The sequence below is a fragment of the Protopterus annectens genome, chromosome 2.part1 (assembly GCF_019279795.1).
Source record: "Protopterus annectens isolate FY-2018-M chromosome 2.part1, PAN1.0, whole genome shotgun sequence".
In the NCBI taxonomy this organism is placed as follows: Eukaryota; Metazoa; Chordata; order Ceratodontiformes; family Protopteridae; genus Protopterus; species Protopterus annectens.
The window spans coordinates 451,906,065-451,926,187 of NC_056729.1; the positions used below are offsets into that span (position 1 = coordinate 451,906,065).

The 20,123-nt window shown below is 36.9% G+C and overlaps 1 protein-coding gene across 1 annotated transcript in view; it reads right to left on the reverse strand.

Moving 5' to 3' along the window:
- Nucleotides 1–17,379: 17,379 nt before the first annotated feature.
- IQCM (IQ motif containing M) overlaps nt 17,380–20,123 on the reverse strand; it is a 528,943-nt gene continuing 526,199 nt past the window's right edge. The window contains exon 5 of the mRNA XM_044063384.1: nt 17,380–17,806. Coding sequence (XP_043919319.1) covers nt 17,652–17,806 — 155 coding nt within the window. The 3' untranslated portion in view covers nt 17,380–17,651. The remainder of the gene's footprint in view (nt 17,807–20,123) is intronic.

Here is a 20,123-nt window from a genome sequence, read left to right on the forward strand (position 1 = left end):
CTGGAGAACCTCTTGCTGTGAGGTGAATATGCTATCAACTGTGCCACTGTGCCACCCCTTAACTGGTTAGCAAATGCAGTAGTAAAAATTAATGAAAAGTTTGGACATGTTTCTTCAAGATTCTTGTTAACCATTCTTTTGATATTACCTGCAAACTGATAGCTTATGGTCAAAAACTAGACATTTCTTATTAATTGTGCCCCCCAACAGCAGTATGAAAACAACACGATAAACATGTGATATATACATGATATACTTACAACATTGCAACTTTGAATTTAGTGCTGATGTCACTAGTGTCTACCTGGAGCTTCTATCTTGCAGCTTTCTCTTTGTTCTAATCTATGAGAATAGTAACCATTTTCTTGTTTCTATGCCCTGTATGTATATATGTATGCATGTATGCATGTATGTATGTATGTATGTGTGTCTGTTTGTATGTGAAATCTGTCATTTCACGTGAAAATTCTCTCATACTTGCTTTCTAACCTGAAGTAAGATTTTTATTTGTTAATTTCCTTGACCTTCAGAGCCCCCTGTCCACCTGAGACAGTAATTTGTGTGCTGCAAGGATCTCTAACTACCAAATACCTTGAGTAATCTACCTGGTTTCTCAAGTTTGCAAAAGTTATTAGTGCTTCCTTCCAGTTTGTTTTTCTTGCCATAAAATAAAAGTACACAGACAGAAACATTTCCTTGACTATTTATTTCTTCTAATTTAGAAATGCTGACTTGTGTTTCAATGGTTTACACTTCAAAGAAAGATATTCCTCTGTTCCAGTATGGAGTACATATCTAAACACAGACTGACATTCACACACCCTTGCTCAGGATGTTAGGTGGTGTCCCAGTCATTGGTTTGAAGGGTTTCTTGAAAGACATACATTTCTCACAGTCTCAGTATTGACTGTACTGAGTTTGAGGCACAAACATCTGTACATCATTCTACTTCAAATAATATGTATATTAGCTGTATGATAACAGCTATTACTTGTAAGCTTCAAAGAAGTTAAACAGCAAGTGCATGCTTCACTACAGTGTTTTACAAAGAGATGGGGAGCATGGAAGGCATTTTATCAGAAATTAATGAAAGTTATATTTGACTTCAATACACCTGCCTCATCTCAGAGTTGGACATGCCCATCCTAATACTGTTTCGTGCTCATCACTCTTTTCTTGCTGGATGTTTGTACTAACAAATGTTAAGTCTACATAAAGCTTCATGCCATAACATAAAAAAAGAAAGTCTTGTCTCCATACTCATGAATAATTGCATAACTAAATTCCATGTTCCCAAAATCTGGAAGCAAATTTACATATTACTGTCTTCATAAAAGTGGCATCTAACAAATTTAGTAACTTCAGGTCAGCTCCTTGGAGTTACTCTTGGCAATAAATTAAAATTTGACTTCTATATGTCCAGTGTCACAAGAAACTCATCACAAACTAGGTGCTTTATACAGAATCAAAAGCTATTTCTTAGAACAAGCTCGGAAGGCTCCACAAAATGCTTACTCCCTAAACAGTTTGCCCTCTGCTGCCCTAGTCCACACAAACCTTCATACTACTAAACAACAAAGGCTAGAGCAATGCTACAACAAAATAGCAAATCTCAAATCCAATCCCCCTAGAAGAACCAGTCATTGCATTCCTCAACATAAACAACATCAAACTCAGAACAGTTTCAAGAAAAATGCAATGCTCATCTTCTTAGCTCTAAACTCTGCCCCTGCTCTTCTACTGGTTAATCAGTTATTTATTTAACATTTACTTTATTTATTTATTTAACATTACTTTACTGAGAAAGTCTGACTTGAAACAAAGCCAGTTTTCAGAGGAGACCCAGGGATAAATGCTCCAGATTGTATTTTTATTTTATTTATTTTATTTTATTTTATTTCACATTTGTTAACTGGGAAATTCCGACAGGACCAGGTCCATTTTCAGCGGAGGCCCGGGGAGAAAAGCTCCGGCATCTAGTTGTACAAAAACATTACAACAAGTATAATACATAAATAAGATGTAGTAAACAGGTTACAACATATATGATGAACATAGTAATATAACAAGAAATAACTAAAAACACTCCAAATAAATGATGGTATAGAAAATAAGTAAAATGACAATGTTAGTTATACATTGGTAAGAGAAGAAAATATATCAAGTAAATTCTACAGTTAAAAGTTCAACTTTCAAATGAACAAGCATGCAGGTGATTAGAGAGCAATTTGGAGAGTTAATAGCAGTATGGGTAAGGTTATGTGTTACAGGGACATAACCAGGTACTAAGGAGATGTGATTTCAGGGAGTTTTTGAATATAGAGATGGAGGGGGCAGTGGACACGGAATGGGGTAGAGAGTTTCAATTTCTGGCAACGGTGTCAGAGTAGATTGCTTTCCCTGCGTTATTATTGGCCTTGGTGATGGAGAGGATAGATTTTTCACCATATCTGCATGTCTTTGTAATGTGGCAGAAAACTGGAGAACCTCTTGCTGTGAGGCAACAATGCAACCACTGCAGCACTGCACAGTCCTATTATTATTATAATGGAGTTATTCTCTCCACTATTCCTGTTCTCAAAACAGCAGTGCTTCTAATTTCTTTCATCAGTAACCCTAAATTTTGCTCTTTCCATTACTGTTGATTGGAATACTTAACCTTTCTTTTTCTCTAGCCTTGATATTACAGATTAATAATGAAATTCCCCCACATGCAGTGTTACACTCAGTCCTCTAGATTTTTACACATTTTAGTATTTTTGGATTTCTGTCAACATTCAACTCTTGATCTCTTTCTTTTTCTGTAGTATTCCTCCCACTATTTTACAACTGGCTTACCCTAACTACTTCCTCCTTCACTGAACCTCACTTTTTCTTTATACTTTTCCATCTTGACAGCTGCTACTGGTCACACACACAAACATAGACACCTAGTCTGTATCGAATCTTTAATCACTATATATCAAATATGGTCTGTACTCACAAAGGGTCTGCTATAATCTTTCATATGCATCTCTCTCACTAAATCTGTTTTTGGAGCTTTTATCCCCAGACCTCCACTGCAAAGGTGGCTTGCATGACCAAGACGGACCTGCCTAATAACTAAATACAAATACAAATTCAAATAAATATATAAACAAACAAACTAGGATCCAAATGCAAATAAATATACAAATAAATAAATTAATTGATTAATTAAACTTATGAAAACAGATGCAGATAAATAATACAAACTGATGACTTCAAAGGAGACACAGAGTTCAACTTCCACATCCATATTATAAAAATAACCTTTACTTTTTTTCCCCCTAGTACTATGTCACCTTCTTTGAAAACAACTCTTTAAAGACACAAAATCACCATCTCAAGCAAACACTACCATCCTCTTCTCTCACTACCCTTAACCACAGTAATATAACCTGTTCCACTACTTATCTTCTACCAAAATACCACAGAACAACACATATGTCATTCTACCTTAACAAAAAATATGCTAATAACTTGCTTAAATTCCTTAAATTCTTATTCAATTACAATCATTACCTCCTCTTACATGGTGATATACATCCTAACCCTGGCCCCTACACTAAGACCAATCCAAACACAAATAGACATACTCTATCTATAACTCCACCTTGTATTAAAACATCTAACCCTCTTCTAATAGCTCACCTTAATATTAGAAGCATAAATAATAAAGTACATCATATCCATGCACTATTAAACTTGCATTCATTTGACATTTTATGTCTTACTGAAACATGGTTAAAACCCTCCACTCAGGACCAGGAAATTACCCCCCCTGGCTACAACATACTCAGAAATGACCGCAAAACTAGGAAAGGTGGTGGTATAGCCATCTTCTACAAAAATAATCTCCAACTTTCCCTCCATAATGAACTTTCACTATCAGACCCTAAAGCTGAATCCTTATCTACCAAACTCCAGATCAACAATAACAAAGCTATTTATCTAATTTGTATGTATCTTCCCCCTGGTAATAATACTCAGACCCTAGAAAACTTACTCAGTTCAACATCCAACCAACAACCCCAGGAAACCATAATACTAGGTGACTTTAACATTGACTGGATAACCTGCTCTAACCAAAACCCAACGAACCATATTAATCTCTATGGTTTCTCACAATTAATTACAACTCCTACTAGAACCCATAAACAAAATAGAAAAGAAACCACTCTTGATTGGATACTCACTAATAACCACCCCAGCATCTACACCCCAGGAACCCTTCCTGATTGTATCAGTGATCATATGCTTACATATGTCATAAGAAAAAAAAAAAAAAAAAAAAAAAAAAAAAAAAAAAAAAAAAAAAAAAAAAAAAAAAAAAAAAAACAAAAAAAAAAAAAAAAAAAAAAAAAAAAAAAAATAAAAAAAAAAAGAAAAAAAAAAAAAAAAAAAAAAAAAAAAAAAAAAAAAAAAAAAAAAAACAAAAAAAAAAAAAAAAATAAAAAAAAAAAAAAAAAAAAAAAAAAAAAAAAAAAAAAAAAAAAAAAAAAACAAAAAGAAAAAAAAAAAAAAAAAAAAAAAATAAAAAAAAAAAAACAAAAAAAAAAAAAAAAAAAAAAAAAAAAAAAAAAAAAAAAAAAAAAAAAAAAAAAAAAAAAAAACAAAAAAAAAGGGGGGGGGGGGGGGGGGGGGGGGGGGAGGGGGGGGGGGGGGGGGGGGGGGGGGGGGGGGGGGGGGGGGGGGGGGGGGGGGGGGGGGGGGGGGGGGGGGGGGGGGGGGGGGGGGGGTTATAGAAAATAAGTAAAATGACAATGTTAGTTATACATTGGTAAGAGAAGAAAATATATCAAGTAAATTCTACAGTTAGAAGTTCAACTTTCAAATAAACAAGCATGCAGGTGATTAGAGAGCAATTTGGAGAGTTAATAGCAGTATGGGTAAGGTTATGTGATACAGGGACATAACCAGGTACTAAGGAGATGTGATTTCAGGGAGTTTTTGAATATAGAGATGGAGGGGGCAGTGGACACGGAATGGGGTAGAGAGTTCCAATTTCTGGCAACGGTGTCAGAGTAGATTGCTTTCCCTGCATTATTATTGGCCTTGGTGATGGAGAGGATAGATTTTTCACTATATCTGCATGTCTTTGTAATGTGGCAGAAAACTGGAGAACCTCTTGCTGTGAGGCAACAATGCAACCACTGCAGCACTGCACAGTTCTATTATTATTATAATGGAGTTATTCTCTCCACTATTCCTGTTCTCAAAACAGCAGTGCTTCTAATTTCTTTCATCAGTAACCCTAAATTTTGCTCTTTCCATTACTGTTGATTGAAATACTTAACCTCTTTTTTTCTCTAGCCTTGATATTACAGATTAATAATGAAATTTCCCCACATGCAGTTTTACACTCAGTCCTCTAGATTTTTACACATTTTAGTATTTTTGGATTTCTGTCAACATTCAACTCTTGATCTCTTTCTTTTTCTGTAGTATTCCTCCCATTATTTTACAACTGGCTTACCCTAACTACTTCCTCCTTCACTGAACCTCACTTTTTCTTTATACTTTTCCATCTTGACAGCTGCTACTTGTCACACACACAAACGTAGACACCTAGTCTGTATCGAATCTTTAATCACTATATATCAAATATGGTCTGTACTCACAAAGGGTCTGCTATAATCTTTCATATGCATCTCTCTCACTAAATCTGTTTTTGGAGCTTTTATCCCCAGACCTCCACTGCAAAGGTGGCTTGCATGACCAACACGGACCTGCCTAATAACTAAATACAAATACAAATTCAAATAAATATATAAACAAACAAACTAGGATCCAAATGCAAATAAATATACAAATAAATAAATTAATTGATTAATTAAACTTATGAAAACAGATGCAGATAAATAATACAAACTGATGACTTCAAAGGAGACACAGAGTTCAACTTCCACATCCATATTATAAAAATAACCTTTACTTTTTTTCCCCCTAGTACTATGTCACAATAGGTTTTGTCTGGGTTCTCCAGTTTCCCCACCTCCCAACACATGCTGCTTTAGTTGGCTGTTCCAAACAATCACGTATATTGCATTTAGTCTTTCCATTGGGCTCCACTCCAGAATCTCGAAATACTAAAATATCAAATTTCAGTATCTTGAGACCAGAACGCTGACAGTCCAGAAAAATGAAGTCACCACATCAATGGTCAAAATATCAAAAATTAAAGACCACAAATAAACACACAACTTTCCCTATACATAAAAACACAAAAGCAAATAAAGTCAAAACACAAAACACAAGTATACGTTTAAGTGGGGGGAGCACCCCTGCACCCACACTCCTGCTACTTATAAATACCAATTCCGAGATTGCACTAATACGAAAAAAACAACAAACCTACTGTTACATGCCCTACACTCCCATTCCACAATATCATACTTATACCAACGAGGAACACACACACACACACACACACACACACACACACACACACACACACACACACACACACACACACTACGTACGTACAAAAACCACCAGTTTCAACACTTACACAAACACAGTCTCACCTACTTACCCTAACGTACTCCTAAAACTTTCCAAAAAACTAAAACAAACCACATTTCTAACCAAAACTCTTACAAACTACAAACCTACCTGAATCTCCAAACATAACCACATCGGCTGCCATTTTACTACACAGAAATCAATAAACCTTAAAGTGACAGCATACCACAAAGAACAGGCCACACTACAACTACTGCAGATTCGACAAATCCAGATTCGGCAATATGCAGTTTCGAATATATGCACTTTCAGTATTCTGGTCTCGAGATACTGAAATTCGATATTTCAGTATTTCAAGATTCAGAAGTGGAACCTTCCACTGTGCCCTGGGTCATGGTCCAAAAATAGGCCGGTTCACGCTGTGAGCATAGCGCTCAACCTGCTATTTCCAAAATGAGGAATGCTACCTTTCATAATGTGGAACAAATGGGCAATATGTGGAATACTTACATACAGCTTACTAACAACTTCAGCTAAGAAGCCCATTGGATGATTAAAATGTGATATTTTTACTTATGGAATAATTCTTTTAATGAATTAAAGCAAGTCATATCTATTTACCATGGATATCTGTTAAAAAATGTGTTAACCTTGATTGTGTGACAGACCCTTTCAATGTGGAACTTTGAGGAACATGAACTTTTTAAGACCCCAAATGAGGATGTTCCTCATAATGAGGTACACTTGAGAGGCATGGCTGTGAGTTGTCAAAAAATGCATTTAAAACTTAAAACTTTAAAACAGATAGAAACATAACGGTAGTGGCCGAGTTGTCCTTTTTGTAAAAAATAACATATTTTGCACTGTGGCTTATGCTTAGCATCCTTGTGGACCAGACAGCAGTCCTCAGCAACTAAGGAGCAAATTACCCCAGGTTTAGTTGTGTGTGCACCCCCTAGATCAGTTTAATTAAATGGATGATGGCACCCAGATACACATGACACAGCAACGTCTGACTTTCTTATTCTTAGTTACATAAATTTGGACTAGTATAGCCAACTGTACCGATACTTCCATTATGAAAATAATCAGTAGAGATTAGACTAAATAATCTATAAGCCTATAATAAATGACTTCCAGACTGGAAGGCAACATGTACTTGACCAGATACTGTCCAATATCAAGCACTGCAGGCTCCAAGGTGGCCCACATTGGTGGTCACATGCTTCTCTGTGAAATCTGAAACCAGGCCTGAATCCACAGAGTATTAAGGTCAGGAAACTGCAACATTTTGAGTTATAAAATAAGTCTGAGTGGATGAAAAACCTGAAGGAAAGAACAGCATTTTTTAAAGAAATGCTGAGAGACAGGAAAGCTGTACATGACATTTATGAGGGCTGCCAGGGGAGGATTCTTTAATAATTGTCAAGACAATGGTAACACAAAACTGTTCTGGCAGAAGTGCCACCCATAATGGATAGTTATTGGAGACCATACCTGACTTCTAAATCAATGTATTTGTTGTCAGTGCTGGTCAGATGTCAAAGTATATTGTACATACTTGTTATTTTGTTATAGAAAGTGACACTCATCTCTTACCTTAAAAAAGAACATAGCAGGAGTGACAACATAGATCAACCTGAGGAGTCAGAAAGCATTTGAAAGGAATTTAGCAGTGGGCAATTTATCAAGAAAGCATAATATATCATTTTCTAAGCTGCTACAGTTTGGAATTCAGTTTCTGTACACAAACCAGTTCTCAGGTTACCTGCAAAGCTAAATTCAGACCACATCCTCATTTGTCACTGTCACCACTCACCTTTGATTTTGGAAGGTCAAAATGCTGTGGGTTCCATTCCTGCTCAGATGCTTAAACTCATTTTTCTATTAGTGACACTGAAATTTAACATAATGGGGTGTTGCAATCCCTAATGTGCCCTTTTCCTGATGAGATATTAAACTGACACCACAGTTCTGTGAGTTAGCTCTGGTGACTGGAAAACATCTCCTATCACTTGTCAAAAAGAGTAGTGGTTAAACTACCTTTATGTCAATAAACAACACAGTAAACTTATATAATGTCTTTATGACAAATTACAATGTTTCTTCATAAAAAAGTTAATATCAAAACCCATTTATTTAACATTCCATAACTTATTCTACAAGACTTCCATATATCTCATTATGCAAAATTTCCAGACTATTAATATCAAATATGAGATAATCAGAATAAACTTTCCCCTATTTAACCCCATAATACAACAAATCTGTTTTAAAATCATTTATTAATGCTTGAGGTAACACTTGCACATTGACAAAAGACAGTCAATGATTTTTCACCTGCTAACATTCTAAAACTACATGCTCAATCTCTCTCTCTCTCTTTCGGCTTTTTCCCATTAGGGGTCGCCACGGCGGATCATCTTGTCCTCTTATGATTGGCAGTGGAGTTTTTACAGTGTTGAGTTGCCAGCCCAGTGCCCAACCTTCCACAGAAGGCACTCACATGCACGCACTCATGCCTAGGGCCAATTTTAGCATGTCCAGTTCACTTGCAGCATGTCTTTGGGGATGTGGGAGGAAACAGGAGCACCCGGCGGAAACCCACACAACCACAGGGAGGACATGCAGACTCCGCACAGAAGACACCCAAGCCGAAGATCGAACTGGAGAGCCTCTTGCTGTGAGGCGACAACGCTAACTGCTGCACTACTGCGGCCGTCTATTAGTTCTACCACTGCATATTTAAAATTTTCCCCATTTTTCCTAGCCCCCAAACAAGTAAGAGAATGTACATGCTCAATGGTCTCTAAATTAACAAAAAGCTTCCCTTAAATCATTTCTATAGCATTTCAGCTTTTTCAGCTAATTTTAAGCACTACTCTTCCACAAAAGAAAATGTTTGTGCTTTCTTTTTTAAATACATTTACTTTGATTTTTCCAAAACCTCACATCCAGGCATAATAACTATATTTAAATAATATTTGAACTGTTCACTTTTAAATCTCTGATGAAAGCCAGGGAACTGGTGCCACTTTCTGATCTATTAAAAAACCTGCACATCTCTGCAACTTTTTTTTTTGAAAAAAATCTGCCAAATGTCACCTTTCTATTAACTTTCCATAATAATTTCCTAGGTATTTCTGAAAAAAATATTATTATTAACTTTCCCAAATGCATTTAAAAATGGCATAATAATGTAAAATATATTTAATACTCTTATTCCACCCATTTTCTCATCCTGATATAATGTTTATTTTCATGGGGTTTAATTTATTACTATGTAGTCCAGAAAAGAATAACCCCATCACTGCTGTTTATAACTTTTTACCTCTTCTAGATAATGGTAAAAGATACATTTTAATAATGTGTACTTTTCTTGTATTATATAGGAAACATTTTCCATTTTTTTGCAGTCTAGTTTGCATCATATCCAAAACTTCTTCCACCCATTTAACTAATTTTTCATCTCTGAAACCAATTCCAAAGTACTGACAATTTTTTGGAATGAAAACACTTTCCTCCAGCAATTTCATCATATCCAGCTCCTTCACTTTTATGCAAACAGGTTCTCAGCCCTAACTTCATTAACATATCTTGTACCACCACCATTGTAATATGTCTGAAGTTCTCTGTCCTATCCACATATAAAAACATGTCATCCACATAAGAAGACATTACAAGAAACATCAGCTGTGATGTCCAATTCACCTTCTGTTTTATACTAAATGCAACAGAATATATGCTCAATCTAAATAATGTATTTAGGAGACACCCCTGCCAAATCCATCATTTCATTAATATGGGTGTTCCAACACAGCAATTGGCTAGCTTTCATCTTGTAAACTTTCAATTTCATCCTGTATAGGTGAAAATACTGCCAAATGAGAATTTAGATTAAATCAATGATAAAATTACCTGATTCCACTTTATTGTCAGCAGGTGTAGTTTTATCCCCACTTTTAGACCATAACACATCACCGAAGAAAGTGTCTGCATTCTGTACATTCATCTCTAATAACTGTTTTGTACTCAAACCTCCAGGTTGCAAACCAGCCACAATCTGCTCCTCCCAACCTCCTTCAGCCTCCTGTTCTCTTACTTCACTAACAGCTGCTGTTGTACTACCAGTGCTACCTACTGAGAGACTAGGGGACATTTCCTGGTGCCCTGCCCAAATTTCACCAGTCACTTATGAGTAACTACCTGGATTTCCAGAGGGATTCAGGTTTGGCTTTCTGTTGTTTTCTTCCTTCATAAATTGTACATACAGCCACTGCAGCAATATCAGCCATCCTTTTCCTCCTGATAGTGCACAGTCTGACACAGAAGGGCTGCAGACACATGTTGATAGTTCATCAGGACTGTTTGCTACCTCTAGATTACATCTGAATGTGGCAAAAACAAAATATCAGCTTTCTTGTAGCAAATATACTATTATGTTCCACCATTTTGAACAGAATATCTACTGCCAGGTAAAGAAGTTCAAATAAGTTAATTATATTGGTCAATATAGAGCAGAGTTCTGTTCTATGTTTTCTGTACCTTATCAGCCACTGTAATTTAAGAAACTTTCCAGGTTGGAGGGCAGTATTAAACTAGTACTGAGGATGTGTAACAAGTAAGATGTAGAATGTGCATACAGAAGCAGCTGTGTTGGGTGTACAATAAACTATTTGTTAAACTGCCGTCATGCCTTTACTCATCATTCAGCGGTTACCTGTACAAAGCCAAGAACCACCTCACCATAGTAACGACAGGGGTGATAACAATGGCTGTTATTACTTCTCACATATTTTTTGGGAGCAGTTCTTTTCATGAATCTCACAGGAGTAGAATATATTAAGGGTTGTCAGACTGACTAACTATACACAGTGTTTAGAAAGAACACTATTGCAGACTGATTAAATAACTGGGATGACTGGAATTCCTGGTCCTCCTTAAGATGGATTCAGAAAAACATTCACTTAACAGTAAGAAATAGTTGCAGTTAAAATAAAGATGCTTTGTCTATTAACAGTTTAGAGAAAATACTGAGACTTGGTGAAAGTACATCGTGAATTAGTGCAAGCTCTATCATGCCTGGCCAAACAGATAAACTCTCCCAACAGTTAAAGCAATGCTTAGCCGCAGGTGTGGCCACCATACAGGTCTATACTGTACATGAAGATTACAAGAGCCTACATGACACTGAGTACAGGGACAGTGACTCCATCCTTTTCTGATACCAAAGAATTATGAGGCTTAAGATTCTTTTTGTTATGAAACTATGCAATCTTTCAAATATTTTGATATGTCTACTGAGATACATGTAAAAAGCAGAGTTATATTGTATAATGGGGCTAATCAGGGCAGAGTACAGTGGAACAATAACTTTCTTGGTTTTGGAAGAGATGATCTTGGTGATTAATTGTGATATATAAAAGGATTTCCTAACTACCAACTTTACATGATGTTCAAAGAACATGCAGCCATCTACCCAAGTGTCCACATCTCTGATGATAGACTCATTGCAGAGTGGGGTGTCATAGATTCAGTGATTGTTTGTTTTTTATTAAAGGATCTGGTAATATATTTCTTAGCATTTCGTTTGAGCCCTTTCTCGGTGTACCATTTGTTAACACATAATAATTCAATTTGAAGAGAATTTGTATAATTTGTTGACTTGATAACTACATCCAGTATGCAGTCATAGTCAAACTTAGTCAACCAGAGATCCTTGTTGTCAGTACTGAAATAAGAGACATAAATACTAAAAAGGAGCAGGCCCAATATAGACCCCTGTGGAATGTCACTGGTCACACTTTCCTTAATTGAGGATGCATCATTGATCCCGACAACATGTCTTCTGTCCTTGATCGAGTTTGTAATCCATCTTGCCACATAGGAATCTATGTTTAAGACTATTACATTCTTTATGACCCATTTTGTGGTATATTATCAAATGCTTTTGCTAGGTCCAGGTAGGCAGTGTGAACAGTGTTACCATTGTCTATATCCTGGTTGACCATTTCAAAGAAGTTCTCAAGACTGCGGAGGAATAACCGTCCCTTAACAAATCCAGGTCATACTTGATTATGTTTTTAATCTTCTGGCTGATGATGTCAGTGATAATGTGGTCCATGGCATTGCAAACAAGACTGTTAGTGGTTAATGGGTCTATAATTTCTTGGGTCAGTGTTGCGACTACTCTCATGTATGGGAATCACCACCCCAGTGCTCCACTAATTCAATATACAGCTTGTGGCATGGCTTATGTTAAACAAATTAAGGAAGGTATCAGCAAGTGCCTCCTTGTTGTTATTTAAAAGACAATTTGGAATGTTTTGGGGTCCTGTGGAAGTATTTTTGGTTTCAGGAGCACTTTAAAGATGTGGCCTTTGTAGAAAATGGGGAGGTGAGTGACTCTAGTACATTTGAGGTGGGGATGATGGTTTCAGGGGACAGATTTGCAGCAAACCTGTTATCCAATATTTTGGCGATGTCATTAGGATTTGAATAGGAGGTGCCATTATACTTTAGTTCTAAGCAGTGATGTGATTTATTCCTAAGTTTTCTAATATAATTGAAGAAAGACTTACTATTATCCATGTTCATGGGAGGCTTTGCTGGTCTTAATCTAAGAAATGCTGTGTGCACCTAATGTTAGAAATACAGTCACACAAGTCTAAGAAGGGGTGGTTGAAGTCATCAATGATTACAGATCCAGCTGTAGGAGGAGGTATTTTCTTGGAATGCTAGGAACTTATCATAGTCATGTGGGGCCTGTAACAAGCTATAAGTGAGAGGGTTGACTTACCTAGTATAAGCCATTGTTTAATGAGCTCATTTAGAAGGTCATTAATATCACTTGGACAGGAATACAATCCCTAATGAAAACTGAGACACTGCTGCCATTTACAGTGAGACTGAAGGCATGATAAGCACAGAAGCCAGGCAAAGATGGAGTGCTCTCACTCCACTTGAACCATGTCTCAGTCACTACATAAACATAGACTCATTCCAGATGCAGAAGTGACTCCAGATTGGGCAGCTTGGTATTTAGACTCCTGGCATTGAGAAGGGCCATATTGATGAAGTCTAATTTATGATTTGAGTTGTTGATTAAATGGGATGTTCATTAGCTTAAAAAAGTCACAATGGGGGTAGCAAAGGCTTTGGCCAGTAGAAGCCTTGAACAAGAGGTGTAGGTCATCTTTGGCAAAGCAAGTAGGATTGTTGATTATGTCATCCCAGGAAGATACACACCAGATCCTTAGCCAGTTGTTGAAATCAGTGATCTTTTCTTTGATTCTATAAATAATTTTTGAAGAGGGCAGGATACCATTCAAGATCAGAATCTTATATTTGACAGATGCATGCACAGCAAGTTCTAGCCAGTCCTTCTGCATGCCTTTCATGGGTTTTTGTGCCAGATCATTCACTCCAATAAGAACACTGATAATGCCATGTTTATACTTACTAGAGGAGAGGGTTTTAAGGGCTTTTGAAAGATCTGCAATCCTGGCTCCCCAGAGGATTAGCTAACTGTAACTCTGTCCTTTCAGCCTGGAGATTGCGGAATCAGTGTGCCTAACACCAGAGTTACCAATCACAAGGATGGTTCCAGAAGTTGATTAATTCATGTTAGGGTTTGGGGTGCTTTGTTGTTTGTGACTTGTTGATGAAAGGGTACATGTTGTAAATGTATCTGGGGTGGGGTTTCACTGATACCTAGTAAAGTATACAGACAACACTACCAGAATGTTGCTATAGCTGTCCTATGCAACTTTTCCACATTACAAGAATAAGACTTCACTGTTTCCTCTATTTTAAATGAATACCTTTTATTACCAGTCTTTCCTGAGCTTGTCTTCTAGATTTTCCCATAGCTTAACATCTCAATATTACACTGGTAGGGTTAACGGAATACTAAGTAAATAAGGGGTGGGGTAAGCTGCAAGTTTGCTTCAGTCCATCATGTCTAACTACTTCGTCTTCCATTGGGGCTCTATTTAATACTTTCTGAATAGGATTTAGGGTTAACTAAAGATTAACAGCTTGCTCTTTGTCAAATCTCTGGAATCTCATTTTTTCTTAAGCATTTTTGGTTCTAATATTAGCCACTAAGGCCACATGTGGCCTTTATTATCTCATGCATATACATACAACTTTCTAGTCCACAGAATTACCATTTATTTGGATTAGTAATGGAATTACATTTTTTTTTGTTTTTAACCATTGAAATCATGTTTGACTGTTATACTTAAGTTTACAACATTCAAATAACTTGTTACAGTACTGCTTAGATACAATACTGCGTATCTGGAGTTTTTTCTCTCCTATATCACCTGTCTCATTGCTTTCATCTCGTTACTCTATTTACTGGTCTTTCAAATTATATCACTGTTTCTTTTGATAACTTTTTTTATGGCTTAGGTCTGGCATTGTCACTTCAGATACTGTATCAGACCTCATTAAAAATGGCATTTTATGGCATGTCTTAATTTTTTAATGTAATTCAGAACTCTTCTAATGCTATGTTGTCGCTTTCTTCATCTCTGCCATTTCTTACTAGTTATTCCTCTCTATATCTATAACTGCTTAAATAAACTGCTTCAGATAACTTAATGCAGAGATGTAGCTAACTATTATGGCACCTGGTGTCATCTCACAGAGAGCTATGTGCTTCAGTTCTGTTAAAAATGTTTTTCTTTTCTTATAAACTATAGCATATAGTTTATGCCACACATGGAAAAACACTCCTTTCCTTTTCAAACTGTAGCAAACTGGTTGTTACAATACAGCAAGTGGCTGATAAAGTTTATGCCAGACACAGAGCACCAAAACACTTCAGTCCTAACAAAACAAAACAAAAAAATCAGCTTTCCTTTCTAAACTGTAGCAAGGACCTACAGGTTATGCTACACATGCAGCACTAGGTCCTTCAGTTCTGAATACTGTATATTTGTATGCCTGTAATCCACTGCACTGAAAACTGATAGTACATCCTAATCCTTTGAACCCAAGGTGGCTGCCCCTTTGCCCCAGATATTACTGATCTGCACATTGTGATAGAAATCTGCGGTGATACAGGCAGTGGAATCCCCCAGTCACATACAGACACACACACACACACACACACACACACACACACACACACACACACACACACACACACACACACACACATGGATGCACACACGCACACGAAACACACATACACATACATACACACAAACACACACACCACAGTCCCTGCATCTGTTCCTGCCCTATTTGCCCTCCAGTGGTTCATCCCAACAGCATAACACTTTAGCGCCATTACAGCATTTATCTATTAGGCCATGGTGGTCTATTCTGTTTCCCCCACCCTTGATCTGCATTATGATGTTAGTGCTATCATGGCAATTTAAAAAATATTCATTATTGTTCAGTGGTTTCCCCTACCTCCTGATCACAGTTATGATGTGTAAGTGCCATTAAGGAACTTTAAAGATTAATCCCTGGTGCCTAATGCATCCCTCCACCCCAATCCCTGTACTACCATCGGTGCCATTATGGCAATCCCTGGTATACAGTGCACCCCTGCATCTTCCCTGATCCCCATAGTACTGTTGTTGCTATTATGGAATTTTAAAAGTAACCTCTGGTGTATAGTGCTCCCCCAACATTCAGTGGTCAAACACACCATTTTGATTATAATACTGCAATGTGGTGGGGACAGTCATGTAGATGCCATCCTGGAGGTGGTTCATGGAAAAGACCATATGACTAATTAACATATGCCTCTCCTCCAAAATGCATCATTAGCATTCAGTATGTCAGCAGGACCAGCTCTTCCTGGTGCTACATGTCTTTGTGCTATAGGACCTTACAGCACTGTGTAAGAGTGGTTCTTGAATTGGGAAAAGGTACTGTGACATGTACACTGGGGTGTACACGCTGTGGTACCTTAATGAATTTGGCTCATAATGTATGCATTTCTAGATGTTTTAAGTGATAATGTGCTTTTGCTTGATTATGTACCTCACCACTGCACTTCTGTCAGTTTTAAATGTAATAATGTTAAATGTATCTTTTATTGTACAGATTGTTTGCAAGGTGATTTCCCTCGGCCTATAATGAAAATATTTTCGGTCCTCTTAACCTTTCTTGGTCAGCAAAATAACACATGATGGAATAATGTTGACATTAAATGTATACATGTAGCTCTCTATCTTATACAAAAGCAATCAAACAGATTGAGAAAGTAAATTGTGTGACTAAAACAAAAAAGCAAAACAATATGAATTAGGAGTGAGACAGGTTGTACACATTAATTAAAATCTAAAAAGATCTCAAAGCAAAATTCTCGCTTAATGATAAGGTTGCATGGGTTATCTGCCAACTGAGACAATGTCACTTTAGGAGGAGAATATAAAAAGCTAACAGAAAACGTATTGCTTGAGAAAAACAATTGTAATAGCAGTTGTTCATGGTATAAATGATATTTTATTAGCAACATTTACTTTGGAGATTAAATTCTTGCAAGGTACAATTTCTGAGATGTGTACATCTACTATCAGTCTGCATTTTCATAGTAACTGAATAAATTTAAGACAAAGATCTGCTTGAATATTCACACAATAGATATGGATACTAAATCCTTCAGATATATTTTCAAATGGATGACTGAGCAAACAGTGTCTGGATAATGAATACACATCACAATATATTACTTCACAGAGTCAGCAATTCTCCTCAACAGACAGATTTCATTTTCAGAGTGTGTGTGTGTGTGTGTGTGTGTGTGTGTGTGTGTGTGTGTGTGTGTGTGTGTGTGTGTGTCTGTGTGTGTGTGTGTGTGTGTGTGTGTGTGTGTGTGTGTGTGTGTGTGTGTGTGTGTGTGTGTGCGTGTGTGTGCGTGTGCGTGTGCGTGTGTGTGTGTGTGTGTGTGTGTGTGTGTGTGTGAGTGTGTGATTTTTTCAGATGTTAGAAATAGTCTCACTTTCCACAGCCAGATATTATTAGATGTCATAAAAATCTCACTTTCCAGAACACTGTATATGATTAAGAAAGAACCAAATTACTGACTCTCCATTGTCACCACTATTATTTTCTTTAGCAATAAGAATGGCAGTTCAACGGCTAAATGAAAGATGCCTTCTGTCAGGCCATGTAATGTAAAGATGCAAGGTCCTGGCTTAAATACTGTTGTCAGAAATGCCACTTCCATCTATTCCATCTGCCTCTACTTTCCTGGATGATTCCAGTCTTTCTTTCCTGTCTCTTATTGATGCAGCCACCAAATTCCCAACGACATGGATATCTGCTTCTTTTAACACTGGATGGTTTGACACTGAAATAAAAGAAAATATATCCTAAGTAAATAAAAATTATACTGTAATTCACCCAGACAGTGATATGTGTGGAATCCATGATAAAAAAGAAAAAATTGTGACAGGTTTAACTTCTAGATATTGAATATTACTGTGAGAAAGCTAAGCATGCACTTCCATGAATTAATTAAGCAATAACTAACAATGTCAGTGTGGTATATTAAGATTTACCCACAGTTGGTGTAGTTTAATCACAAAGGCAAAGCCTAAGTGATTAGATAAAACCAACTGTAGGTAAGTCTTAATATACCACACCACAAAGTCGGTTACTGCTATTTTTAAGAAAAAAAATACTTGGTATCCTGGGACTTTTTCTGATGAATTGTGCATGCATATGGGACTTGCTTTCCGATGCTAACTCAGCACACCAGTGCTTTGAAAGGAAGCAATGGAGAAATTAGGGTCTATGTTGCTCTTTTTTCTTGTTTTTTTAATAAAAAAGGTTTTGAACAGTTTTGGAGGTAGGAGAGAGACAGACTGGAGGAAATACAAAGAAAATCAGGTACACATCTTTATTATTTATTTATTTAACATTTGTAACCGGGTTAGTCTGGCTGGACCAGGAGCCATTTTTCAGCAGAGACCCAAGGAGAAAAGCTCCAGGTTACATACAATTAGTTATACAGTGAAAAATAAGTATTTCCTCCATTCTGCCTCTCTCCTACCCCTTAAACTGTTTGAAACCTTTTTTATTTAAAAAAAATGCACTTTATTTTGCTTTTGCCTCTTCTTAAAAGTACTCAATTGTATTTATTCTGCTGCATTTATTACTGCTTGGTAATAGCCTGATTAAATTGTAACTGTTATTCTAAGCCTTTTAGTTTAAGCACTTGGGCTTCAGACCTGTTGTTTTACATTAAGAAGGTTTGTGGTCTGCACTGTTGTGTCAGTACAGGTAGCTTACATCCTTCTAAAATGGAAATTGCTGATTGAAAGCTTGGTGTCTGTTATTCTAAAAGTGTATTAGTTCTGGTTTAAACACTTGGGCTTCAGGCCAGTTATTTTACATTAAGAAGGTTTGTGGTCTGCACTCTTGTGGGAGGAGAGGTTAGATTCTGCCCTTCTGAGCTGGAAATTTCTGGTTAAAGGATTATTGTGCCTGCTTATTTGAACTGTTTCTTTCTGAAATTGGTATGCCTTGTTTGCTGTAGCATAGACTAGATTCAGGCATGCTGAATCTAGCTTTGTTTGTATAACCTGAGCACTAATCCAGGCCATCTTTTCTGGAGAAGGTCCCCTGCACCCTAGTGGCAGGAGTGTGCAGTTAGAACTTGTCTGATTGAAGACTGCTGGAACAGGGCTCAGTTCTGAGCTTTTTTACTGGTTAATTGGGTAATTAGCTTAAATCAGTTTGCTCGTTTTCTATTGTTATATAAAAAAATTGCATTTTATTCATCTGCTTTTACTGTATTTGTGTTTCTTCCTAATTTATTGCATTCATTCTGCTGCATTTATTACTGCTTGTTAGTAGCCTGATTAAATTGTAACTGTTAGTCTAAGCCTTTGGTTGAAGCACTTGGGCTTCAGACCAGTTGTTTTACATTAAGAAGGTTTGTGGTCAGCACTGTTGTGGCAGGACAGGTAGCTTACATCCTTGTAAGTCGGGAGTTGCTGATTGAAGGCTTAGTGTCTGTTATTCTAGAAGTGTATTAGTTCTGGTTTAAGCACTTGGGTTTCAGTCCAGTTATTTTACATTAAGAAGGTGTGGTCTGCATTCTTGTGGGAGGAGAGGTGAGATTCTGCCCTTCTGAGCTGGGAGTTTCTGGTTAAAGGCTTATTGTGCCTTTTTATTTGAACTCTTTCTGAAACTGGTACGCCTTGTTTGCTGTAGCATAGACTAAATTCAGACCTGCTGAATCTAGCTTTGTTTGTATAACTTGAGCACTAATCCAGACCATCTTTTTTGGAGAAGGTTCCCCTGCACCCTAGTGGCAGGAGTGTGCAGTTAGAACTTGTCTGATCAAAGACTGCTGGAATGGGGCTCAGTTTTTAGCTTTTTATTGGTTAATTTGTTTAAATCAGTTTGCTCACTTGCTACTGTTATATTAAAAAAAAATACACTTCACGCATCACCGCTTAGCTAGGGTTAAACAATTCCCAGCGCCATAAAGTCTGCTCTTCAAATTTTCCCTTAGAACTAGCCAGTTTTTTTAGTTTTAGCACTCAAATCTGTTTCTTTGAGCTCAGCACTTGTTCAGAACTCTTTGTAAGCACTAAATAAGCTACAAATTACTACAGCACTCAACTTTCCTCACTTGTCTAGAGGAAAACAATTTT